General features: G+C 39.6%; 1 protein-coding gene across 1 annotated transcript in view; it reads right to left on the bottom strand.

The window, feature by feature from the left end:
• The window catches only part of LOC122812929 (lethal(3)malignant brain tumor-like protein 4), a 2410392-nt gene that overhangs the window by 1044129 nt on the left and 1338444 nt on the right, over positions 1-27819 (bottom strand). Inside the window, exon 13 of the mRNA XM_044084994.1 lies at positions 5591-5676. Within this exon, the coding sequence (XP_043940929.1) occupies positions 5591-5676 (86 nt within the window). The remainder of the gene's footprint in view (positions 1-5590; positions 5677-27819) is intronic.

Genomic DNA, 27819 nt, shown 5'->3' on the forward strand with positions numbered 1-27819 from the left:
TCCATACGCTTTTCAGGTACCATTGTAATTTCCTCATATGCAGTTTTGCAAATGGTATTAGTAGTATGCAAGATGCCATGAATCCCAAGGCCTGCAGAATTTTTCTTGCAGGGAGTTGGGTCTTTGTTGCCATTATTTTGAAATATTGAGTCAGCTGTTGTTGCTTGTCTGGCGTGAGATAAGCCATCTGGGCCATTGTATTCAAGCTGGTACCCAGGAATATTATGTTTTGTGAGGGCACTAGTTTTGATTTCTTTTCATTTACTGTGTACCCTAGGCAACTTAGAAGGTGTTTGACAAATGCCAGATGCCTTAAAAGAATGTCCTTGCTTTCTGCTTGAATAAGGCAGTCGTCCAGGTATGGGTATATTTGAATTCCTCTTTGTCTGCAGTATGCAATTACTGGTGCCAGGCATTTTGTGAAGACCCTGGGCACAGTAGATAAGCCAAAGGGCAGTGCACAGAATTGATAATGTGTTGAACCTGCAATGAAGCGGAGGTATCTTCTGCAATTTTGTCTGATAGGGACATGCAGGTATGCCTCCTTGAGGTCCAACGTTACTAGCCAAGCATTCTTGCCCAGCATGGGAAGAAGCTGCTGTAGTGTTAGCATCTTGAATTTTGGTACTTGCAGATAGGTGTTCAGAACTGAAAGATCCAGAATGGGTCTCCATGCTTTGTCCTTTCTTGGGACTAGAAAGAGTCTTGAGTAAAATCCTTGTAATTGCTCCTTTGTAGGTTACCTGTTGAATGGCTCTCATGTCCATGGGAGCTGTAATTTGTTTTTGTGCCTCTGCCCATTGATTTAGTGGCAGGTTTAGCATTCCTTTTATCCTTGGTAAGGTATGAAAGTGGAATCTGTATCCTTGAGAGACAATGTTTAGGACCCATTTGTCTTTTGTGATGATGTGCCAGTTGTCTGCAAAAAATGCTAATTTTCCTCCCAAGGGAGCTGCCAGGAGAGACTTGCTTGGCAGTTTGAGGATTGAGTCATTGTGTTTGTCTTCTGCTAGCTTGGGGCCTGTCTTCTCCTCCTTTCTGGGTAGCAGTACCCCATTGGCGAGGTTTGAAAGGGCCTTGTAACTGACCTCTGCCCCTTAGGCGTCTGTATTTGCCCCTCTGTGATCTGTCAGAAGCTGGAAAGGACCAGTTTTTTGTTGGCCAATTTCTGCTGAAACGAGGGGGTTGTACCTGCAAAAAATCCTTGACCGTATGCATAGACTTTGCCTTATCCCCCATTTTCTTTAAAACCTCTTCTGCTTTGTCACCAAATAATACATCCTGCTGTAAAGGTGCATCCAATAATTTTGCTTTAACATGATCAGGAAGGGTTTGTTCTTTTAACCAAGCATGTCTACGTATGACAGAGCCAGTAACAGCTGCTCTACAGGAAGCTTCCAATGAATCAAATCCGCATTGTAAAGTATGTTTGCCCACCTGTTCAGCTGCATGCAACAGATCCTGCATTTCCTTGAATTCAGACTGTTCAGTATGTGTACTCATTTTGTGTTTTAATTGAGACATTAGGAACTGCTGATATTTCAGCATGTGAAATTGACAATTTAATGCTCTCCTAGCCAGAGTTGCTGGGGTGTATATTTTCTTTCCCCATCTATCTAGGGCTCTGGAATCCCTTTCAAAGGGCACAGAATGTTTAGCCATAGAAGCTTTAGCTCCCTTAGGACCCTGGGAAATTGTTTCTGGGTCAGCCACAGGGGTTTATAAAGGAATTTGTTTGAGTCAGGTACTCTGTAGTATCTATCTGGCTTGGCTGGAGCAGGAGGTAGAGAGTCTGGATTTAGACTAGACGCCAGGTAAACATCACCCACAATATCTAATACTGGAGGGATAGCCAGAGGTCTGTGCTGGGGTAGTAAAAGGAACTCTTGGAGCCTTTTTTTAGAATCAGAGTAGTCCTGGCCTTCCCAGTGGAAATGTTCCCTTATGGTATGTAAAGTTTCCCCAAAGGAGTAGTCTTCAGGGGGAGATGCTGAGGGAATAGAGTGTTCAGTATCAGTCTTCATAAGGTGGAAAAGTGTAATCCTGTTCCTCAGAAGAATCTGAGGAAATTGAAACCTGGTCGGAGGAAGCATAATCCTCCTCTTGTCTTGGTCTTTTATCAGGAGGGGGATGGGAACCCCTGATTAGGGTAATCAAATCTTCGGCCATCTTAAGCATCTGTTTCTTAGGCATGGAGCCTTGAACTGTAGACTGATGTGCAGTCTTCTTTGGTTTTAAAGGAGTTTTAAGCTTAGCATAAGATTTAATGGTGAGTGTAGTCGGTCTGAAGACACCTTCTGCAACTGAAGGTGTTTCCACTGCACCGGGGTCTACTTCTGCTCCGGTGTCGGAAGTGCCTAATGAAGATGGCTGCATAGGCCTAGTACACTCCGCTTGAGCATCCGCAGCGGTCTGGGGTTCCAGTTCTGCGGTCGTCAGGGGCTGCGTAGGCACCTCACTGAAAACCGGAGAACCGGCGACAGGCCCAGCAGAGGCCTCAGAGTCTGGCTTGTTCCTAGGCTGCCTGTCCTTATCCTTGCGTTTTTTACACATGCTGGTCGTCGGCTGCTCTGATGGCATGATATAATTAAATTTCCTACCAAAGTAATGTCGTGCGAAGTCAAAACGGCGTTTGATAGTTCGTTTATTAAACCTAGCACAAAACCGACAACCTGTGATGTCGTGGTCTGGGCCTAGGCAAGGAATACAATAGGAATGGAAATCCTTATGAGGTATTTGCTTCCCACAAGAAATGCAATTGTTAACTTTTTCTGACATAGGACTGAGGCAAGAAAAGGTTCCCCAATGGGGTACTTAGCTTTATTGAAGACTTCGGACTGAAATTCGAATCGAAAATCTCAGGTGTCAGCCGACCAGCACTTGCGAACTGCTTCTGCTTCGGGCACTGAGCGGCAAGAAAGATTGAAGAAGATGGCGTCGGATGCCTCTTATATACCCCTGGCACACTGACGTCAAGGAAGAAGCGACGGCAACCGACGCCAGACCAAGACTTTGGAATTCGGGCCGACTGCGGGACCGCCTGATGGCAGGATAACCCAAGTGTGATGACTGCAGCAGGGTAACACGATGAACATCAAGCAAGCACTACTAAGTGCAGACTGCTGCCCTTGCTAACATTTTGACAATTTACAAAGTCCACATGCTGTGCGTCTTTGTACAATTCACAGCAAAATGCACAAGTTGATACATATACAGCTAAGAATCTCAAAAATGTTTTGCCTGGCTGCATTTGCATGTCACTTATGCCTCAATTAGCTATCCAGTCATTTGTATGTATGTCAAAATGTACAGTGTAGACCACTGAACTCCTTGCACATTTGTCTCCGAGTCATGCCACTACTTATGAATTCCCCTTTCAGGTTAGGTGTCATGGCTACCATTAGTATGAAACCTGGGGTAAGGGTTTTCTGTTTTTTTAGGTAATTTCTGGAATACTTGTAGATATTTTTATGTTTATTGGTATTTGTGATGGTGTGGTATTTGTTTTATGTATATTCATATTTTTATACTTTTACTTGTGAAATGTTTATTTAAGAATACAATGCTGTTTGCTCCTTGTGAATGCATTTATTCACCAGAGACTTGTCAGCGAATGGTCATTAACAGGCAGTGCACTACCCAGGAAATAAATATGAATAAATACATAAACACACACTTGTTCATATTTATAAAAATGTCTATGTACTGCGTTTTTCCTGACTGTTTAAGCATTTTAGGGTACCTTTTTACTGCAATACTTAAATTTTTCTGTCTGCACTAGGACAATGGTGTTTTGTTTATCTTTTGGGGATGGTTATGTGAATCTGCGGGTCTTGTGGTTTAGTTTAGTTTTAAGCTGTTTGCCATTAAATGACCAAGAAAATCCATGTCCAGCTGTCAGCTTTGGTGCTATAAGAGTTGAATGGGAACTGAGTGGCCTACAACATCAATTCATCTTCCCATTGGGAAGGATATGGGTTTCTCCTTGCAGCTAGACACCTTCAAGTGCAGACCAGTGTGTGTAGCCCTGTTGGAAAACAGGCTACTGGCAGCTGAGAAGCAGAACAGGCTCAAGTAAGTGTGTCCCCAGATGCATATGACATCACACACATTGCTCTCAGTTAGGGTTTTCTCACCCTTTACATATTAAAATCCACACCCAGGCTGCACAAATGATAACCACCTACTATTCTCCCCTTTAGAGAAGGGGGAGTGATCTCACTTAGGTAGATGCTGCATAGCACACTCTCCCTGGAGAGTGAGGAGTTACCTGTCATTAGATCTATGACAGGATTTTGTTGGCACCACTGAGGAGAAACAAATGCAGCAGAAGGGTAAGAGACTCCAAAAAGAATGAAAAAAGTGAATGGAACACACACACACACACACACACACACACACACACACACACACACACACACACACACACACACACTACACGTGTATGCATGAAGGAAGACAAGCGAGATAAATCTGATGCAACAGGTAGGATAAGAAAAGAACAAAGGACAAAACAAGACTCAAACAGTGATTTTCTTTATTGTAACTACAAAATACAGAGACAATGTAGGCATCCCTAGTACACCACAGCTGAAGATCAGGCACAGGGGATACGGCATACTCTCAGAGCCTCAATAATGAACTATGAAATAAGGAGGGAACCAACACATGGCTGCAGTCAGCCAAAGGATCAATAAATATTTCTTAATAAGCACTTGCACAACAGGACATATATTCACTTAACATTAACTGTACTCAAAAATCATCAAGGAATGAGAAACCCTAGAAGCCGTTTAACTTGACTGAAGTCTTCATGGTGCATTTTACTTACTTATAGAGAAGCTGTAACATTACTTGCTTCCCTAACTTACTAGCTCTCAACTGTATAGATTTCTGCAGGATGTCCAGATTTTTGCTTTGTATTTTCGTTATGTTCTTGAAAAAAATGTGATTTTCTAGCAAATCACTGAGGATTGAAGATACTAGATAATGACATATATTTTAGTTTCAGACTGCATATCCTTTAGAAAATGCATGCTAATAAAAAACCTGCCATTCTAACAACTGAAGAGCAATATTTAAAATCTGTCCCTGTTTTTGGGCCTCCCCCCCCCCCACATTATTTTAAGCTTTGTCTAGATTTCTTGTGCTAAGAGGTTGAGGTCTGTATACTGCCCACAAACAGGAACTGTGTTTGTCTCCCAACTACTTCACTCCTATAATATTGTGCCTTTAATAGTCACTTAACTACAGGTCACCTAATCAAAACTGCATATTACAGACTACATACCAATCAGCAGTAAGAGTGAAGCGCTTTAACTTGCAGCTAAAAAGAAAAAAGTCAAAGGGTGATCATTGTCACTATTTTTATCAACTTTAATCTTAAACTGACTGCAACTATTATGTAAATCTGCACAACAAAATCTTATACTAATCCAAAAATTAACATTAGGCGAATAAAAAACTTAAAATCAGCTTCCTGCTTGAGCTCTATGCATATTTTGCAACTCATTAAATACCTATTGTAATTTTATCTAGTCTTGAGTTGAAATACAAAACAAAAAGTCCAGCAGCACGATTAAATACATACCAGCTTAAATGCTCTTGCAGGAGCTGCAAGGCTGTTTGTCTCCTCCAAGTATTTATCCCAGGAGAAAGTTGTGTGATCTTTGTAATCTACAAAAAATAAAGCAGAAGTTACAGCAAAATTCAATTACAAAATAAATTCTGATATTCAAAATATCAGGAAATAGTTTGCTGAAAAGACTCTAAAGATAAAACAAAATGTACAAACTATGAAATACAATCTAATCAGGCAGAAATAACTCAAATAAATATGGACAGTTTATGCATAAAGACCCACACCGAAAAATAATAACAAATATTCATAACAGCACTGCACTTCTCTGCTGAAAGATAAACTGCTACTGGTTTCAATCCTTAATGCACATGTAACTGATTGCTTGCCTATAAGTAATGGTGCATTGATTATGGTTGCTGCCTCAGAGGTCCAGCTTCTCCAATTTGGTTCTCACCTAAAGCACTATTCTGTGCAGAGCAATAGAGTAAAAGCATTTTTCTGTGCAGTTAGCATAACCTCCTGTGCCCCTATGGCTTTAACCTGGGTGCTCTAGTTTTCTCCAACATCTCAAAGATGTGCAATGGCAATCCCCAGAAAAATGTCTGTGGGTGTTTGCCCCATGTATCAGTGAATGCTTAAATCTTGTTCAGACTTAGTTTTTCTACATCAGCCCAATGAGTGCCAGAATATACTCGATCTTCCCCAGGGGTGTCCAACCTTTTGGCTTGCAGGGGCCGCATTGAGTGAACAGAAATGGTCTTGGGGCTGCATATAAAATATATCATATAGTTAACTCTTTTGTTTCTCTGGAAGACCACAGTCGATCTCCTGGCTGTACTGTAGGTGCATTTGAACAATGAATAAATGTAATAAACGCCTAATATTTCCCTTAAAATTCTAATTCTCATTCTAATTCTCTAATCTAACAGTTAACTCTAACATCTTAGTTTATATATGTTTTACAAATAAACAGATATTCACTACAACACTAGCATTTCTCACTGGGAAAACCATTCCAGCAGTCCAATTACGTAAAATGTCAACATCAGCAGTCCTACAATACTATAATCCACAAAAATAACCCAACAAATTTGCAATAAAGTAAAGAATTCACATTACTGACTTATTCTGAATAAGCTACAAGAGGGTATCACCCAAACAAATAACTGGTGCCAGAAATATGGCCTCATGCTAAATGCCAAAAAATGCATCATCATCCCCTTTGAAGAGAGTGATGTCCCCACAGATTATCACATTAATAACAATGTTGTAAGCATGCAATAAGTTGTATGGTACTTGGGCTCCCAGGTTGATAGAAACCTGACTTTTGACCACCACGTTGTCTCCGTTGTAAGGAAAGATGTTTACATGGCCCAATTCATTAGTAAGGGTATCTCATCCAGGGACAAAGAGGTCATAACATCCCTGTATTCTTCCTTTACAAGAGCCATTATTGAGTGCAATGCCCCTTTTGACATGTGCCTCAGCAAAACAACCTGCCAAAAGAAAGACTACAACCATTTCTGCCAAAAAAGGTCAAAGGACTAAGTTCACTTAGTTATCTAAACAGACTAAAACGCTTCTTGCTTTCCTCTGTCTCTCACTGGCCCCTATAAATTTCACCACTGGCTTGCTTTCCAGGCTAAGAAAGATCCTGCTTTAAGAGACTTCCTCTACCTCAGAAATACTGGTTATACTTAAAATGCTCTCTAGAAAGACCACAGCCTTCACTGCAACATAAACAAGCCACTTTTTATGGACAGGTTCTTGACACAAAAACCTTCAACTTCTGTAAAAAGCTCCTCTCATTATCGAACAATGTAGTTCAGCAACATGATGGCTGGATGGATAGCCATATATGTAGTCCTTGGGTAGGTAGCATAGCCTTTATCAAACCAGATGGAAAATCCATGTACTAACCTTTCCCAGCTGGATGGCTAAGATCTAATATTGGTTACTCAAGTCTAGTTGCCCAAGAAGAGGGGCATGTTTAACTAAGAATTCCATTTTCAAAATTATATTCAGTATACATATTAAATCTCTCTCTCTTACACACACACACACACACACACACACACACACAAACACACACAAAAAAAGCCCCTACTTGTAAAATAGGCAACCTCAGTAATCACATGACACCCACTCACTGAATTAAATTGTCTGGAAGTCAAAATATTTGAAAAAAAAATCATAATAGAGAAGGATTCATCCATGTAATTTCTCACCACCAAAAGGACCATCAATAAATCAACAAACAACTGCTCGGCAACAAGTAAATCAATAAGAAAACCATAAACGATAATGCTACATACTGGTGTAAACATATAACTTGTGTCAATTCCCAGGTTAATCCATACCAAAAGATTGTTTCAGAGCTTCAGCTATGTACAGCTTTCTCCTAAAAACTTAACTCATTGATATTTGCCTTGCTGTAATTATAATTGTAAAAAAAAATGTTTTTAAGTTTATTCTGTACTACAATGATTCTCACTGTTACGAGATGCAATCTCTGCCATATTGTATGAGTACTACATCCATAATTTGCTGTCTCTCTCTCTCATGTATTATATTGTTTTGTGCTATTTTTGGAGCTTTTCTCCCCGGGCCTCTGCTGAAAATGGACCTGTGCCCAGTCGGACTTTCCCGGTAAACAAATGTAAAATAAAATAAAATAAATAAAAATAAACTTCCCTCCAATCTAAAGCCATTTGACATTCAGACATTTTAATTTGTGCAGAAGTTGCTCAGACTGACAGTTTACTGAGCTGTAATGCTGACCTTCGATTTAGAAAAAAACAAATTCCCAGATTTTGTCAATAGCTCAAAGTGTACAGAGGATTATTTATTTATTTGTGGAAAACATTTTTAAAACTGTTAAATTGATTACACACACAGAAACACAGGAAAGTTATTGTGATTATGTAAACCACAGTCTGCTGCAAGAAATCAAAGTCACATTAGCACTCTATGCTTATGTCCGAACAGATGAATCACACCTGTCAATTCCAAAAGAAGTAAAGTAGCTTAATAAGAAGGTTATTTGCAAGGTTGCATGACAGTTTATATTGGAAATAAGCAGAGATATTAAAAAGGCTCTGTTTTTCATAATTATGCCGAAAAGTCTTCCAAGGTAAATACAACTTCTGATTTAATATGGAACCATACCTCTCAACCTTAGAGCAAGAAATCTGGACAAAGCGAAAAATTAAAGTGGAACACGGGCCCAAAAATAGTTATGCATCACAGACACCATTGAAACAACTGTAGCTGCAAACATTATACATCACTTATAATCTTTCTATCTCATTATTGTCAGTAAAACATTATATGGCTCATTCAGTCCTGCCTTCTTTTGCATCAAAGAAAACTATGCTTTGAAATGACAAATGCTTTAAAAATAATACATAAAACACATTGCTACATAAAACACATTGCATCAACATCCTGCAACTTCCTACCTGCAAGCAACCACAGAGCTTTCACTGAAACTAGGGCTGCTTGTTTCCCCAGAATGACAGCTCTCCCTAATTAAGTCTAATGGTATACAATCTATCAGTATCTGGACTACCTGATATAAATTAAATTATGGCCTGTAAATTGAAAGTACACTTTGTTTAATTAAACTATATTTCTAAGCCCACTTACTATATTTTTTCAGTAACATCCCAATATCCATTTTCAGATCACTTTACAAGACATTGGCAGTGGTAGACTTGGCATCCTTCAGAACCCCACAGGCCCACACTAATACATTGTCCATTAAATGTAAATATCCATCCACTGTAAATGGCAAGAAGCTATGTCTTAAAAAATCTACTTCTGGCATGCGTACCCAAGTATTAGGTTTTGAAACAAAGAAACATTCTCCACAGTCCGTAAGTCTCTGTCTTTAATAATCATCTACTGTTGCAGCACTCCCAACACATAAGCACACACATACACACTAAAATCCCCAACATTTAAAAAATGACATCGTGCCCACTTGATTTGCCAGTATTGATGATCCGCCAAAGCTAAGCTTACTTTTGTCCAATCTACCACTACTTAGAACCCACCAATGAAAAAACAGTACTAGGTGCTTTTTTGTTTGTCTGAAAAAACAACACAACTTTATATGCTACAGTCCCACATAGTCAGTCCACTACTGACCCATTAACCCTAGGCTGCTGTCTCATTCTTACTCCCTGGAACTGCATTACCTTGGATGTCTACTTTATTTTCCTAAGCAAAAGACACAAATTGGAAGATAAGGCAAAAATCCAGACATTCTTTGAAAATCCATACAGTTAAGAGGTATGAGTTCATGTTCAATACAACACTCTCCCTGTCAGGAAAGCCACTATTTAATGAAAGTGTATTCTTAATGTATGATATATTTGTGAGCTAACTTGTTTGTGTTCAGTAGGTAGAATGATCATTGTTAGCCTCTTTGTGCATGCGTCTCTCTCTCTCCCTCTCTCTCTCTCTCTCATGCACACATATACACACATACGTCTTCTTCTACTTTCACGCACACAATTCTGCTTTCATGCATGCACTCACTCCGTACTTACCTATTAACACAGGTAATTGCTGTCCCTTTCAAAGGGAACAGCGGCAAATCCATACATGAGTCCCTCTTCAGCGAGAACACACACACACACACACACACACACACACATACACACACACTGACTGTTCGGCGCAAAATAATGGCGTGAACACACTGACCCTTTTTTGGCTCAAAAACAAAACTAGAAGGTGCTTTGGCGCATGCGCACACTGACATTATCGTTACAGGTCATGGGAGCAAAAAACACAAAACAAAAAAAAGTGTTTTGGGGCATGCATACATCGATGTTGCAGTTAGAGGTTGAGGGCCGCATGGAAGAGCTCTGAGGGCCGCAGGTTGGACACGTCTACTCTAAACTGTGAAATACATTCAATGAGTAATAAGAAAATGCATGAATGAAACTTACCTACAAGCTTACTCATTTGTTTACTAACCACACAATCCAGACAGACAAAAGTCCATTTACAGAGGAGGCTCAAGTCAAGGCTAAATGTTTTACACATACTACAAACACACAAACAGTGTACAACAATACACTGGAAAGAAATACTATGACAATGAAGAAAATATATACATCTGTAAACAATAAGCAACAGAAAATGAGAAATTCATATAAACGATTATAGTGTCAACTGCAACTTAATCTTCATTACATCATTTAAGATACACGCCCGAAGCAAAAACAAGAGCTATAGTGTAGCAATGTGCTGTTGCAACAGCTACAGCTATGAGTTCATGGCACTGGAATACACAATAAATAGTGACTGCTGCCTTACATCCTTCTTACATTTTCCAAGACGGGACTACTACTTCCTCCTTTGTGCATGTCTGCACAGTTTCTTCTGCTACCCATTCCTTTCACCAAAGGATACTGCACATATCTCCCAATGTGTTGTTTGTTTTATCCTCTATCTCTGCTTCACTCTTAAGTATTAAACAGAAGCAGTTTTGCGTACTTGCCTTTATCTCTTACCTTCCCCCACCACTTTCTTCTTTGGAATGCTGTCTTTTTCTAATTAGCTTTTGTATTTAACTGCATTATTTAATACTACTTCTTTCAGGACCTATTTCCCTTACTGTGAAAAAGCAGCTGTAACACTGCCACCAAATGTGCCACACATATTGTTACCCTGTCCATTTCAATGACTGATGCACAAAAAAAAACCCTTGGTACCAACAGAAGAAAGCAAATTATCTGCTACTGTCCTGGGCATGGGGCTCCAATCTCCACACTCAAACCAGACTGCACATTTTTCACTTAAAGAACCACAAACACTCTCAAACCTTGGTACCAACAGAAGAAAGCGAATTATCTGCTACTGTCCTGGGCATGGGGCTCCAATAAAAGAACCACAAACACTCTCTTTGTGAACCAATATCTCCAAGCATCCCACTATCCACAGAAATAAAAAATTATGTATTCACCATAACATTCCATCTGTGTTGTCCATTTTCATTCTTCCTCAACTGATGGGTTCAGATCCGAGACTTGGATCCAACTCAGCCACTTTTTCCAGAGCATAGGATCCTAGAACTCTCAAGTTTCTTCCCTTACCCATAATGCCCACCAACCTAACATACCACAGATCGAGTTTGCTAGCCCTAGATATAACAAGACAGTAGCAGATCATGAAAAAGGAAGTTGGAGCACAAACAAGGAACACAGGTTCCTATAATACTCTTCAATCTCTCGAGAAGAAAATAAAGGAGGGGGTAGGAGGGTAGGGAGTTGATGAGACAGAGTACCCAGCTACCGCAACCACGAGAGGACCCTAAAGAAGGATATTCCAGAGCACCACTGAGCCAAAGGCAGATATGCTTCTACAGAACAGATCTAGTTTGTAATAAGCAATACAGGTATGAGGACTGGCCCATGTTACAGCTGCACAAATATCATCCAAGGAAGCTCTAGACCAAAAAGCTGAAGAAGCTGCCATAGACCTAGTGGAATGGGCTCTAGGAGGTTTTGGTAAAGGCAAGTTAACCATTTAGCCAAAGTAACTTTAGATACTGGGTTGCCTAATTTGGTAGCAGAGAAGGAAAGAAACAACTGTTCAGATTTTCTTGAGTCTATGAAGCAGAAATTAAGTTGTCTATGCAAATCCAAAAGATGTAACATATACTCTCCTTTATTTGAGAAGTTTGGAAAAAAAACTAGAAGATTAGTGACCTGGTTAATATTTGTCTCAGAAGCTACATTAGGTAGAAAAGATGGATTAGTTCATAAAGACACCATGTCCATGTGAAAAATTAGATAAGGGGGTTTTGAAGACAGAGCCTAGAGTTCAGATACTCTTTTGGCAGAGGTTATAGGAAGCAGGTATATGGTTTTCCAGAACAAAAATTTAAGGTCGGTTTTGGCAGAAGGTTCAAAAGGTTGTCGAGTCAAAGCTTGAAGCATAATATTTAAATCCCAAGGAGGAACAGGATCTTTTAAAGGGGGATCTAAGACATAACGTTCCCTTGAAGAAGGCTTTGCAGAGTTTAGAGGAAGCTACGTTAGAGATGTCTACGGCCAGATGAAAGTGGGAAATGGTTGCCAGTTGGACTTTAATAGTTGAGAAACTAGCCCCTTCACTGAAAATTGTAGCTAAAAATTCAAGCACAGTTGCAATACGGCTGAAACAGGGTCTTAAATTTTTTTCTTAGGACCCAAAGAACACATTTTTTCCACTTACTCTTAGAAATATTTCTAGTAGAAGACTTATGGGAAGATAACAAAATGTGACAGACTGGAGAGGAAAGCCTGGGCTGTTTAGCAATCCGTGGAACTGAAGTAACCGTTCATGCTGGGTGAATCATGCCTATCAGGTGACACAGGAGGTCTGGAGTTGGGTCAAGAATCCACAGTAGATATAGAACAGGAGGCCATAGGAAGGGAAACTGGACCTGGCAAGGCCAGTAAGGCGTAATGAGGATAACTATACTCTTCAACTGGAATGCTTTCTGCAGAAAATTTGTGGAGGAGTGCTAACGGGTAGGGTGGGTAAGCACAGAGAAGACTTGAGGGACCAAGCATGAACTAGGGGAGAAGCAAAAAGATCACAGCATGGCTGGCTCCACTGATGGAAAATTCTCTCCACTACATTGACATTGAGATACTGCTCTTGAGAAACAAGAATGGACCTGCTTAGTTTGTCTACAATCTCGTTGGATTTCCCTGGAATGTGTAATGCTGTTAGAAAGTGACCAGAAGAGATCACCAAATGCCAAAGTCTCACACCTTCTCAACAAAGAGGGTAAGATCTGGCTACCCCTTGTTTGTTGATGTACCAGACTACTGACATACTGTCTGTCTGTACTGCAATTGTTCTGGAAGGAAGTGTGTCCTGAAAAGCCTGCAATGTTAGGAGGACAGCTGTTATCTCCAGGACATTGATATGCATCTTGGCCTCTTTGCAGGTCCATACACCTTGGACTGTCCATCCCAAATAGTGCCCTCTGCCTCCTGAGCTGGGAGGTACCCATGGTCACCTCAGCCTTGGGAAAGAGAAGAACAAATGTTGAGTAGTTTTGAATGAATCCACCACAACAGGTAATTCTTGCACACTTGAGTGAACTTGACTGGCACAGATAATGGAGAATGGACTACTTTGTTGACATTCATTCAGCCTGGCATATGACACATTTCATAAATATACACTTTGGCCTGGTGTTACCCCAGCTTCACACCTACTACCAAATCAGTGGTCTGTTTCCTTTTATCCACTGAAATGCTCACAGTTGATTCGTGTGAAAAGGTAAGGTCAAAGAAATACTCAAGGCTCTAGCACAAAACAGCACAAATGTAGGCTATGCAACAGATACATGGCCAAGACAGGTATTAAAATAAGGTTTTGTTTTATTTATTTATTTTTAATTTTGCTTTTGCTTACTGGGTTTGCTCCAATGGGTATAGTCAAAAGCCCAATTCAGCAGAGACCCGGAGAGAAAAGCTATAATGTATTACAAACATTTTTGGACAGCCACTCAGTGATGTACATGAATATATGTTAATTAATATACATTAACATTTACACATACATTCATATGAAATAAAGATAACTATGTCAGTATAAAAGATACTTCTAAATTAGTAGATGTTGAACATTAAGCATCTGAAGAGGTGTATTACTGGGTTTGTCAAATAAATAATAGATTCTGTGATTAACGCTAAGAAATTCAAATAAATGGAGGTGAGGGAAGAACCAGACAGGGCAGAACATGCTGATAATGTAATTAAGAGGTGGGGTATAAAGCAGATTCAGAGACAATTATATATATGGCTATCACAAGGTTTATAACAGAAATAAAGACAGAGATATACAAGATAGGGTTGCCACTTTTCACCGTGGCGAAAACTGGAATAAAGTCACACGTCCTACACTACCCACGATCCCACCCACTTCCACGCCTATTTTATGATGTGACTGTGTACACCATTATGACAGAAAGCCTCCTTTCACCTACTTTTTTCCCCTCTTTTACCAAATCTTAGTGTCACATTTGACTATTTTTTCTTTATTTAACTAGTCTTTGCCACATCTGTATAACTTTAGTGATTTTATTTTAAAAAATTAGGTTATTGCTATTATTTTAAAAACTGCAGCATTTTGTTCATGCTGCTAAACAGAATACCAGAGTTTGTACAGTACTTTCTGGACTACCAGAGAATCATTCTGATTTCCACATATGGAAAAATATCAAATAGGTGGCATGACTAACACAAGAGTAGATCCACTGGATTTGACAGGAAAAGATTTAGTTGAGTTTTAAATGAGTCAGCATTCTGAATGGATTACAGTCGTACTGGGATATGGTTCCATTGTTAAGCTACATTATTTGAATATAGAAAGTCATCTGCAGTATTGGATGTTTGGTTATAGTGATTAGTGTTTTCTTCTCTGCAGTATAAAATTCTATTGTGGGAGAAATGTATTAAACTGTTAAGAGCTGGGCCATTTTATGGCTTACAGAAATGTTAGTGTATTGTTAGCTGGGACAGAGCTAGGTGATGTGGTAGTTAACTCTATAACTAGTTTAGATCTCTGAGGACTAAGCCATGCTGTTTAAGTGAGGTAGGTTTTAATCAAAATAATGTACCTAGGGTTGCCAAAACTGGAATACAGCCACACCCCTCGCGTCACCAGTAACCCCGCCCACCCCTTCTCCCACCCACATTCTGCCCATTTTGTGACATCACAGCATCACTCGGCAAGGAACGTCCACTTTTTCCATTCCTGCTGCCTGCTTTCGGCTAATTTACTATGCTTTTTTGTATTAAAAAAAAAAAAAAGCCTAGTAAATCATCCGATTTACAAACTCAGTCTGTTTCCTTTTTGAAACAGAATACCAGAGTTTGTACAGTGTTTTCCGGACTACCGGAGAATAAGTTTGATTTCCAGATAGTCCGGAAAAAAAACAGAGGGGTGGCAACCCTAAACGTACCTAGTTTTTGATAAGGTTTCTAAGCATGTGTGATATGTGGTAGTCGAGTTTCAAATGGTCATTTAATGACACCCAGTAATTTTGTGTGGTTTACTTGTTCTATCAAGGTATTCTTGACACTGCTGTTTAAATAGTCATGCTGATACATTTAGACCAATCAATGAAGTTACAATTACATTCTTGATTAAAAACCATGGGAACCTAAAAGTAAGTATAAAACATCACATCCAAAAGTATAAAGTGGTGTTTCTGCATATTACTAGCCTTTAAATAACTAAGCACTCTATGTTACAGCAGTGTAAAGTCATCCCACTGTTTGTTTGTCTGAAGAAGGCGAGTTATTTAACTTGCCGAAAGCGCTAACGTACATTGGAAATAAAAACTTGTGGAAATATCGGCTTCTCTCATTGTGTTCCAACCGCCTTAACATTTTTCAGTGGTTTGTGGATAATTTGTTGGTCTAAGTATTCTTGACAGAAATTATTTTATTATATATTTTTTATTTAACATTTGTTTACCAAGAAAGTCTGACTGGGACAGAGCCCATTTTCAGTGGAGGCCCATGGAAAAACGTTCCAGACACACTGGAATGTGGGAGGAAACCCACACGAACGCAATCAGGACATGCAGACTCCACACAGAAGGCACTTCAGCTAGGAATCGAACCGGATAACCTCTTGCTGTGAGGAGAAGGCAACAACGTTAACTGCTGCACCACTGCGCCACCCACCATAATAGTGAACAGTGTTGTTTTGGTAGATATGTGTTTTGGGTAAAGAGCAGTAATTTTTTTTTTTTTAGTTTAGAAGTAGTTGTGAATTATTTAGTCATTTTCACTTGATATAAAGGATTGCTGTGTAAGGTCTTGGGGTTGAGAGAGAGGTTTGGCAGCGCAGGCTTGAGTAATTAGCGTATTGAACTAGGATAGCATTTTTTTGCATCAGTAGACAGGTTAGTTGAAGAATGTGTTGAAAAGCATGTACAGATCATTGTGGGACACCAATACCTACTGGAAAGAAGGTGGATAGATATTTTTTTCCATTTCACTGCTTATGCTCGGTTTGAGAAGTAGCTAAGGAACCATTACAGTGAAGAGTTGGTGAGCCCAAAGGATTAAAGTTTATGGGAGACAGTATCAATATTTTGATAAGTCTTGGAAAATGGTGGAGACTAGGTCTTCGGCATTTCAATGGGTGCTGACAGTATTAACAAAATTTAGCAAAGCAGTACTAGTGCTGTGAGAATGACAGAAGACATGTTGGGTTGATGACAGAAGTTGGTTATCTATTAGATAGTTGAGAAGTTGGGTATTAATACATTTTACTAACATTTTTGATAATGGAGATAAAGGGCAAAGGGCCTATAGTTTGAAAGATCTGTACTGATTCCACCCTTGTGTAGTGGAATAATTATTTTTTTTCTATAGCAATAGACTATTTTCAGACATGAATCAATTTACCAGAAATGAAACTGGATATGCATTAGCCTCAGTTTCTATTTTAAGATATTCTCCAGGTAGTTTGTCAAGGGTAGCTGTAGTAGGCTTTAGTTTTTTGAGGAATTTCTGATGTCACCTGTGTGAGCTGGCTGGAAGGAGAAACAATAAAGGAGGTTATCTGAGTAGCGACATCAAGAGCTTAATCAATCACCTGTTTGGTTAATGGATACTATCTGTATAAAGTGGATAATGAACTGGCTGGCTATCGTATCATTTTGCTTCACTGTCTTTAATGTTGGCTGTATAGCTTGTCCTAGATTTAACAGTTTACTGACTGACACCCAGAATTGTTTTGGATTATTAGTGTCTATGCTTTGACTGGATAAGTAATAGGTTTTCTTACCTGTGGTGAAGAGTTGTTTTCTGAGGTTTCTTAGTTGTCTATATGCTAGCAAAGTACCAGTGGTTTTATTTTTGTCCATATCTTCCATACTGTGCCACTTTGTTTCACGAACTGTTAGTTGCTAAGGGCAGCCATGGAGCAGGGTTGGATTTGAATTTCTTTACTCTGTGTGTGTGTGTGTGGGGGGGGGGGATGTGGGGTGCTGATAGTGTGTTTTGAACACCTAGTGCCAATTTTAGTGTTAATTTATTTTAATTTCTCCAAATATTTTGAGTTTCTAAAACCATGACATGAATGGACCCCATTCCAAAGTCAAAGTATGATTAAAGTTCATGAAATTAGTATTGTTTTAATATCTGATGTCAGCCAGAAATGCTCTTTGCAGCACCTGCAATGTGCTCAGTAATGACTCCTCCTGCAATTCATATGGAGTTACATGTATTGGTAACATATCTAAATACGGTTGTAGATTCTTTTTTATAAGACCTGTTGCTCCTACTACTAATGGAACTGTCTTGAGTATCTTTCTTCCAGATCACTCTCGTTTCTCCCTGCAGGTCCTGATATTTTATGACTTCATCTCTCTCTGTACACAAGACACTGCAGTCAATGGGTGTGGGGATTTCAATGATCAATGCTACTTTTGTCTTTTTTTTCATGGACCACTACATCCAGTTTTCTGGGATCTATCTTTTGAACTGCTGGTAATGGGTGACCCCATGTGATGTAGACTTCATCATTTTCTATGATGCTTTGTGGCTCGTGTTGTTCAGCCACTTCAATACCATAATGTTTGCACAATCCCTAGTGCAACAGTCTTGCCACATTATTATGCCTTTCAGTATATACTCTTTCTGACATTGGTATGTCACAACCAGCAACGAGGTATGCAACTATTTCCAATTCTGTTTTATAAAACCTACATTTGTCTGTTTTTCCCCATGTATTCAATGGGCTTTGTAAACCAATGTGTATGTAGCCCACTATCTTGGGTCGCCAATATTAACCTTTGATCTCTTGGTTTGAATTCACCTCTCCTTAACCATTCCTGCATTTGATCTTAACCAACATGAGGTTCTTCCAGTTTTATGCTTACAACTATATTTATGCATTTTCCACATTTCTTACCTTCTCATCTGGTCCTTATATTCTTTCTTTTGTGTTTTGGCACATTCAGTTGCTGCCTGATTTTTATCTACTTCTGGTTTGATTTCCATTCATATTTGACATCGATATTCTTCTGCTAGACTAAGCACGGAAATCATCTTATATTTATTCTCCTCATGTTTCAAAACTTTCACTATGTTTGAGTCTTGTGAGGTCAGCAGATATGTGTGCAGTCCCACAACTGCAAATCTATACAAGTAATGAATTTCAAGTAGGTCCACACCTCCTTAGGTACAGAAAATATATAATCTTGGTATGCACTGATTTTTATAAATCATTTGGTGAGCATGGAGCATCCTTTTTGTTTACCTGTATAATCTATCCAACACATTTTCGGGCCAGTCAATCAAAACAAAACTGTAAGTTAGGACAGAAATAATAAGTTGGTTTATAGCTTGAATTTGGTCAATGCTGTTTTCAGAATTAAAGTCTTCTAAAGTATTCCTTACTAAGTTTTATTCACATTTGTTCATGTTTTATTATTGATCCTTCATCAATTCCCAAATATTTATACACTCCCTCTTGCTCAAGTTTTTTTATATCACATTCTTGTCCCAAACTTATGTTTTCTTGGTGCTGCAGTTTTCCTGCTTTAAAGGTTGCTTCTGCACATTTATTAAGACCAAATGACATTCTTATATCATCTGAAAAAAGTTTTGACATCTTGCAGTTTTGCTTTCAGTTCCCCATGTGATGGGCTATACAGTTTTCCATCTGATGAGCTATACAGTTTTATGGTGCAGACTGCTAACAGATCACTTGGGCTGTCTGACAGAGTCCTGTAGGATGATAGTTTATTTGGAGAAAATGTTAGGATCTAATGAAGGGTTGATTGGCTGTGGCTTTGCTATATCTAGCTGGTGGTGTTATAAGTTGGATGAACTTGCACAGATGTATATTATCACCCACCTCATTGTATGGTATACACTCACTTATACTGAAACTCTGTAAAAATGAACTGAATGCCTACAGTTTAAACATTTAGCTTCTAAGTCATGTCTTATTTGTTCCTCTCTGCAATGTATTTCATATTATTTATTTATTTTTTCTTCTTTTTCTAAATTGACTGCAATTAACTGCATCTTTTTGTTTATCTCAATTCATGTAATTGTTACAAATTAACTGATACTGCTGGGACTTTTCTCCCTGGATCTCTGCTGAAAAAGGGCTTCTGCCCAGTCAGACTAACCCGGTCAAAAGTGTCAAAATAAAATAAATAAATAAAGGTTGGATTTTCAGATTGTATGGTTTGCTAATCGATACTAACATCAACCAATACTATGGTCTCAAGAGGGATTTTTCAGGAGGTTTAGCACAGAATATTGCACAGTGTTTTGGCATTGTTACCTGGAGGTAAGTATATACCTATGATTGCGACTGTCTTTTGAGTATTTAGTTTTAGCATGGTTAGTAGGATTTCACAGTTAGAGAAAGTTGTCAGGATGCGAGGAAAATGGTTCCATCTAGTGTGGTTTTGCAGAAAATAGTGATGACGCAAGCTTTTTTGTTAGCTCTGTCTAATTTGATAATGTTACAGCTTGGCAGGGCAATTTCTTAATGTTATTTCATGTTTTCTGGTGGTTTGTGTGGCAACTAAGATGACTGGAGTGTGTAGTGCTATCTATGCATGTACTTCAGGAAGTTTGTTATAAATACTTTGTAAGTTGGTATGGTATATATGAAGGCCAGGCTGTTACTGTGGGTGAGATGGTAGCAATAAAGGAGTTGATGGAGACTTGCTGTCTGGTGCCTGCATATGCTGAGTTGGGCTTAGACTTGGGTGGAAGTCACTGGTAGATTTTGTTATGGTGGCATTTTTGCTGGAATTTATGCTTAATACAGAATTTGTGAGTAAACAGCTGTGGCTGTAGATAACTGATGTTGACTAATACGCTATATGAAGGTGTGTGTGTGCGCGTGTGTGTGTATACACACACACACATATATAGACAGATAGATATAGATGGTATAATTGGGAAATGAGGTTCAAAAGTATTTGCTTGGAGGACACAATACAAGAGTTCTGTGGGAATTGTGAGGGTAACAGATGTTGGTAGATGTTAAATATTGAAGCAGGAGATGGGGTACTATTATATAAACTTGTAGGAGAAACATGTTTCTGAAATGCAATTAATTGAAGGGTTTGAAGGACAGAGGATGAGGATGTAGTTAAAATTAGGATTGGTTAATTTGGGAAAGTAGAGAGTAAAATGTAGAATAATAGCTTGTGTTTCGTCTGCAGGCTTATAAGTGATTTTGAGATGTGTAGGTGTTAAGCAGTGTAGGTGTTGGGAATACTGATATGAACAAGGATGAATTTATGTGGTGAGGGGTCTGTTTACACAGAAAAGGTACGGGTAAGGAAGCAAAAAGTAATGAATTAACCGTATATGGATGTACACAGACTGAGGGTAGAGGGGTGGAAGCAGTATAAATAAACAAGTGGAGGGTTGAGAGACATTATAGAGGAAGAAATGAGAGATAAATATTAGTATGACTGTTGTACATGAGAGAAGATTGCAGGGATGACAAGATCACAGGGATGAATGGAAAAAGGAATTGCTCTCATGAATGACTTAGAAGTACTATTGGAGAGATGTCTCAGTAGGAATGCATAAAGTGCAAAGCAGTATTGGAGGGAGAAGGACTGCTGGGAATTGTACATGAGGGAAGTTTGTGTGGAATGCAAAATTCCAGGAAGTTATCAAAAGAAAGATGGAGTTTAGGAAAAGTGGGAGATAAAAAAATAAATACATAAAAAAACACAGACCAGACTAAGAAGGAATACTGGCTGACTAACAAACACGCTGACAGGACTCAAAGTAGCAAAGAACCAGGCATCAAATACTATCAGCTTCTTGGACGTGACTCTGCTGATAACACAAAGAAACCTTCACAGGTGTATACTACGCTAACAACTACTAGGGCCTTTCTAAGCTTAGCCACGCAAATCAAATATTTCCCATGAGTTATTGTGCCTTAGAGGTTACTCTAAAAGGTACATGTTAGGTAGGCAGAAGCAGCCATTCAGTCTCACCCTATCAGAGATATAGGTGCCAGACATGAGGTGAATTTTCGATTACCCACCCAATGGTCCAGGTTATGCTTGAATAGTATTCGGAAAGGGCACTGCTTCACATGGATAGGAAGTCTACTCTAGAGAATGGGAATTTTCTGAGCTACATACTTGTTCCTCCAACATTTCCTATTTATGGTGTAGGTACAATGTCCACCAGAGGACCCTTGAATGCCAGAAAGCCAGGCATAAATCACCTCTCAGCAGTCTGCATGAAACACAGTACAGAGATAGGGCTTTGAGGCAATCTGTATAAAATATTGTGTTTACCCCCTGTATTCTTTATGTGAGGAACCTCAGTGGACATTCCAGTTGTTGTATGCACCTGGACAGGTACATATTGAAGGGGGCATTATACTCTGACGAGGGCCAAATACAGTGGCTTGATGATTTCCCTGGATGCCATGCCTTAAATTATAAAGCTGAGTGATACAGAATGAATTTCTTACTACCTTAGACACATGTTGGACGAAGGTCATGTTACTATGTACATGTATCCCCAAATCCCTAACTATTGGGTCTATTCTTAGGGGGTGTTTTATCAATAAGGTAGTTTCCCAGAGTGGTAGATCTCCCAAAAGGTACTACTATGCATTTATTAGCACTGTATTTTAAGCCAGGGTTTTATTTCCAGTTACTTGTTTGCATTAGACCTTCCTGTAAGATGTTAAGTCTCTTGGGGGGTCCTATGACTGCTCCTAGTTTGCAATCATCTGCAATTTTGAAAGGCTCTCAGTTAATAAAAGGTAGTTTGCCTTCGACAGTTCCCAGCTGTTACAGGATTTACTGGGATTGCAGAACTGATTTTTATATCACAGAAAACCACTCTGTGATCTGACTTTACCAGACAAAACATAGGTTTGTAGGGTTGCCACCTTTTCAAATGCCCAAAGTGGGACATTTTTGGTACAAACGTCAGATTTTGCAGGCTGAAACATACCCATGGCCAGTACAAAGGACAGAACTTCACTTTTTGCCTAAATAAAAGCTTATTCTTGTAGCATTTTACTTGCTTATTCTGTTTCTTATAACATTTAGGGGTTTCATATATAGAATAACTGTTTTATGCAACTATTACATAAAAATAGGAAATAATTTTGTCCTAAAAATCTCAGGACATTTGCCATTTTTACAATTTTTTTGCAGGGCACAACTGTCCAAAGAGGGACTGTCCCTCACAAAGTGGGACAGGTGGTAACCCTATGTGCGTAGATTAGTACTAAGCTAACTGCCCTTGCGAGCCATTTTAAGCCTAGCCAGTTATCCCTTGTGAGACTCAAACCCTGCACCTTGTGTTTGTAAGGCAAACACCTTAACAATTAGGCCACCCTCCCATCATGACAATGGGTGGGGTGCAGGCAGCATTCTCCCATATTTGAGAGTACCAAGTCCAATAAGTTATTACTTCTAGTGAGCACATGCACTACCTGATCTTGGGTGTTTGCATTTCCAAAGTCCAGAAATCTCAGTGCCTTCCAATTTGGAGTTGTGTAGGGCTCCCAGTCTATACAGCAGAAATTAAAGTCCCCCATGAGTATGTTATTTGGTTGAATGGTGAGCGCCTCCAGTAGGTCCAAGTATGAATTATGGTTTTCCTGGGACATAGAAGGTGACCTACAGCTTGCTAGAATATCACATGGGACTTTGTCTATGGTAATCTGTATATGAAGAAACTCTAGCATGTTGTCCTCTGAACCTGGAGGTATACTTATTACTAATTTAGATCAAGACACCTCTACCTTTAGTCCTTGTCAATATAACTGCTGCTCTAAATATCTGGATGGCACTGAAGCCTTGCAGATGTACTCTCTGTGGCTTTAAACATGTCACAGTAACTGCACATATGTCTACATTCTCTGGGGTGGGGAGATCTTAGAGGGAAGTGAAGCCTCTTGCTTAAATTCCTGGCATTGAGCAGTAACAACCTTTAGATTCCCTTGGGTTGACTTTGCTATATTGTAAAGTTTGTCAATTTGGCATTGCCTAAAAAGGGCTCTTTGGGGAGAACAATATTCAAATTCCTAGAGGGGATAAATACAGACTATTACTGACAAAGCAATGTGGTTTATTAATCATATCCTCCCACACTGACAAATATTGTATCCTCTTAAAATGACACCAAAAACTAAACCAATTATTATCAATCATTTTCTGTTCGTATTGTGGTATTATCCTTAGTGAAGACAGATTGTTGTGCAATGCCACACCAGCCTGCTACATAGAGTCTGAGAGCTCCCTAATGTCAATCTTCATATAGTCTAGGGAGGTACGTCTCGTGTCATTTACACCTACATGGACAAAGACTGAGTCATACTGGTACCTAAGGTGCAGTAACTTGAGTGTGTACATAACTTGGCAGAACCTGGCCCATGATCAGCAATTTTCTGTTGTTTTCTCTTTGTCCAGTTTGGTGATCAGGACCATCAGTATGTCACACAATGGAGCCTGCTACGACTAGAATCCTGGATAGTGTGCTGAGTTGTCTTACTGGCTTTTTTAGCTGAGGTTCCACTGGGTGTGTCTGTATGTGTAGTATTAAGTTTTGTTTTTGTTGAGTGTTTTTTGGTTTGCTGAGGATAATTTTTGCAGGTGGACTGTCTCAAAGGTCTTTGGGGTTTGTAATGACTGCACTTAGTACCTCAGGCAAGCTAGTCTGTGTGTGAGGTGCATACTGATTTTTACACTGTGTGTTTGTATGCGAGAGCTTTGCCTCCACGGACGTTGTCTATATATACATCTCTGGCATATTGTATCGGTTTCTTTAAGAATTAAATAGTTGTCAGTGAACATGAGACAATTGCTACATTGTCTAAAGATACCCACATCCACCAAACTGGCTGTGGAGAAATTGGGAAGGTGCATACCTGGGATGTCAGGTCATTTATTAGATGAGCTACAAGGGTGCGGGGCATGGGGGGGTTAAAAGAGGGCACTTAAGGGTGCTTTGGTACTAGTTACTTGACTAAGCAATACAATACTGAATTTAAGGGGCAGTGCTCCTCCAAACACTAACTAGTGACTCTGTGCTTCTCAACATGCAAATTCGTTTCAGTATAATCACTAAATTACTGGGTACAGTTTCAGAGGTAGTTCTTTAGGAAACTTTTACCTTCTAGGAGTCTGCTACTATACTAGTTACTGTTAACCACCACTGCACAATGAATAGCTCCCATGCAAATAAGTCAAACTTATACAAGCACTAAAAACACAGAATAATGACTAATAAGCCCTCTGACTAATAAATGATTGCACTCATAGCCCTTCCTGTGTGTTTCCAAACTCGGATAGACCAGGCTACCAGCCTCTGTCATTAGGTGAAAAAATTCAGTCCCTGGTGTAAAAACACACAAAGATGTGTATTAAGTATAATGCTATCCTAGTAACTGCTAATAAGGCAATTAAAGGCAAGGTAAACCAAAAGCAAGGCAAAATAAAGCACTGCAAGTCTACAGTAATTCCAAACAGCTTCAATTATTTACTGTTTTTCTGCATTTTAATCAATGAATGTCAGTTCGCTAAATAAATTCAAAGCGAGCGCAATACTTTGAAAAAAATTATTAAATCTGACTGGGTAGCAAAACATTTGCTGAGATCTGTGGAAATGACTGACAGAAAGATGAATATAGTCAACAGACACCATTTATACAGTATGTTAAGCAATGGCGGCCACGGTGGTGCAGTGGTTAGCATTGCCACCTCACAGCAAGAGGTTCTCCGATTCGATCCTTGGCTGGGGTGACTTCTGTGCAGAGTCTGCATGTCCTCCCTGTGGTCGTATGGGTTTCCTCCGGGTGCTCCGGTTTCCTCCCACATCCCAAAGACATGCTGTAGGTGGATTGGACACTCTAAATTGGCCCTAGGTGTGAGTGTGTGCATGTGTGTGCCTTCTATGGAAGGTAGGGTGCTGGGCTGGCAACTCGACACCGTAAAACTCCACTGCCATTCATGAGCGGACAAGGTGATCTGCTGTGGCGACCCCTAACCGGGAAAAGCCGAAAGAAGAAGTTAAGCAATAATCTGTTACACAGTCTAAAAGCCATTAAAAGTATATGGAAGGAGTACATTATCAGCTTCTGAATAAAGAAAATCCCACAGATGTGGAACTATCCCATATATGGCCTATGATGAAAGAGAGAGTACAACTTACCTTAGAAGAAGTAAGAACAGCAGTAAGGAAAATGAACTTGGGGAAGCAGCAGGCTCAGATGAAGTCACAGAAGACACTGTTAAGATCTTGGTTAAGTTAGGAAAGAAAAGACTTCTCAGGGTACTCACAGGGGTAAGGAGAGAAAGGCAAACCACAGATCACTGAACAATAAAAGTTCTAGTGCCAGTGTACGAGAAAGTACAGGTGTGTAAGTAATCTTACAATACAGTACATGTCCAAATGATCACTACTGCAACAGCCTTATATGGATTATATCCTGCATAGACTACAGCAGCTATCCAGCTTCCAAACCTTCAGGGCACCTTCCATGCACCCAAAACCATTAGTCTGATCAGCTGAACTGACCTGACTAAAAAGACAAGTTTGGGCACCAAGTGCTTAGCGGCTTTCCTGCCAAAAGCGAGAGGGAGGCTGGACCCTGGAAATACATCAGTAAGGAACAAAAAAAAAACAAACAAACGTCTCCACCCTGGCATTAAAAAAAAAAAAAGGGGGTACGAGGGAGGTAGAAGTTACAGCAGCAGTGGTCATTTGAACATCCACTGTCATAAAAAGTTTACTTACACAACTGTACCACGTTTATCATACTGATCACTGCTGCAGTGGCTTTAGCTATATGGGAAGATTACCATTGCTTACTACATTTGGGAGGTGAAGGGGGAGAATCCCGGGAGCCCCTGTAGAATGGTCCTTGATCTAGAGGAGGAAATGTGCTTGCAGTGACTTGTAGAAGTACAGAGGATATAAAAAGTTTACACACCCCTGTTCAAATGCCAGGTTTTGTGATGTAAAAAAATGAGACCACAATAAATAATTTCAAAACATTTCCCACCTTTAATGTGACATATAACCTGTACAATGAAATTGAAAAATAAAAAAATAAAAAAAATCTGTTAGGCAAAAAAATATAAAAAAAATAAAAAAGTACAATAAGCTGGTTGCATAAGTGTGCACACCCTTAAACTAATACTTTGTTGAAGCACCTTTTGATTTAACTACAGCATTCAGTCTTCCTAGGTAGGAGTCTTAGCATGGCACATCTTGACTTGGCAATATTTGCCCACTCATCCTTGCAAAAGCACTCCAGATTTGTCAGATTGCGAGGGCATCTCTTGTGCACAGCCCTTTTCAGGTCACCCTACAGATTTTCTATTGGACTTATGTCTGGGCTCTGGCTGGCCCGTTCTAAAACTTGAATTTTCTTCTGGAGAAGCCATTCTTTTGTTGATTTGGATGTATGCTTGGGGCCATTGTTGTGTTGAAAGGTTAAATTCCTCTTCAACTTCAGCTTTCTAGCAGATGCCTGAAGGTTTTGGGCCAAAAGTGACTGGTATTTGGAATTGTTCATAATTCCCTCCACCTTGACTAAAGCCCTTGTTCCAGCTGAAGAAAAATAACCCCAAAGCATGACACTGCCACCACCATGCTTCACTGTGGGGATGGTATTCTTTTGGTGATGCGAAGGGTTGTTTTTGCACCAAATGTATTGGAATTGTGGCCAAAAAGTTCAGTCTTGGTCTCATCAGACCATAACACATTTTCCCACATGCTTTTGGGAGACTTGATGTATTGTTTTGCAAATTGTAGCTGGGCCTGGATGTTTTTCTGTGTAAAAAAAAGGGTTCCGTCTTGCAACCCTACTCCACAGCCCAGAAATATGGAGAATACGGGAGATTGTTGTCACATGTGATACACAACCAGTACTTTCCAGAAATTCCTGCAGCTCCTTCAGTGTTGCTGTAGGTCTCTTGACAGCCTGCCTGACCAGTTTTCGTCTTGTCTTTTCATCAACTTTGGAGAGACGTCCAGTTCTTTGCAACGTCACTGTTGTACCATATTTTCTCCACTTTTTGATGACTGTCTTCACTGTGTTCCATGGTATATCCAATGCTGTGGAAATTTTTTTGTACCCTTCTCCTGACTGATACATTTCAACAATGAGATCCCTTTGAAGCTTTGTAAGCTCTCTGTGAACCATGGCTTTTGCTGTAGCAGGCAAATGAG

This window comes from Protopterus annectens, chromosome 1.part1 (genome assembly GCF_019279795.1).
Source record: "Protopterus annectens isolate FY-2018-M chromosome 1.part1, PAN1.0, whole genome shotgun sequence".
Lineage (NCBI taxonomy): Eukaryota > Metazoa > Chordata > Ceratodontiformes > Protopteridae > Protopterus > Protopterus annectens.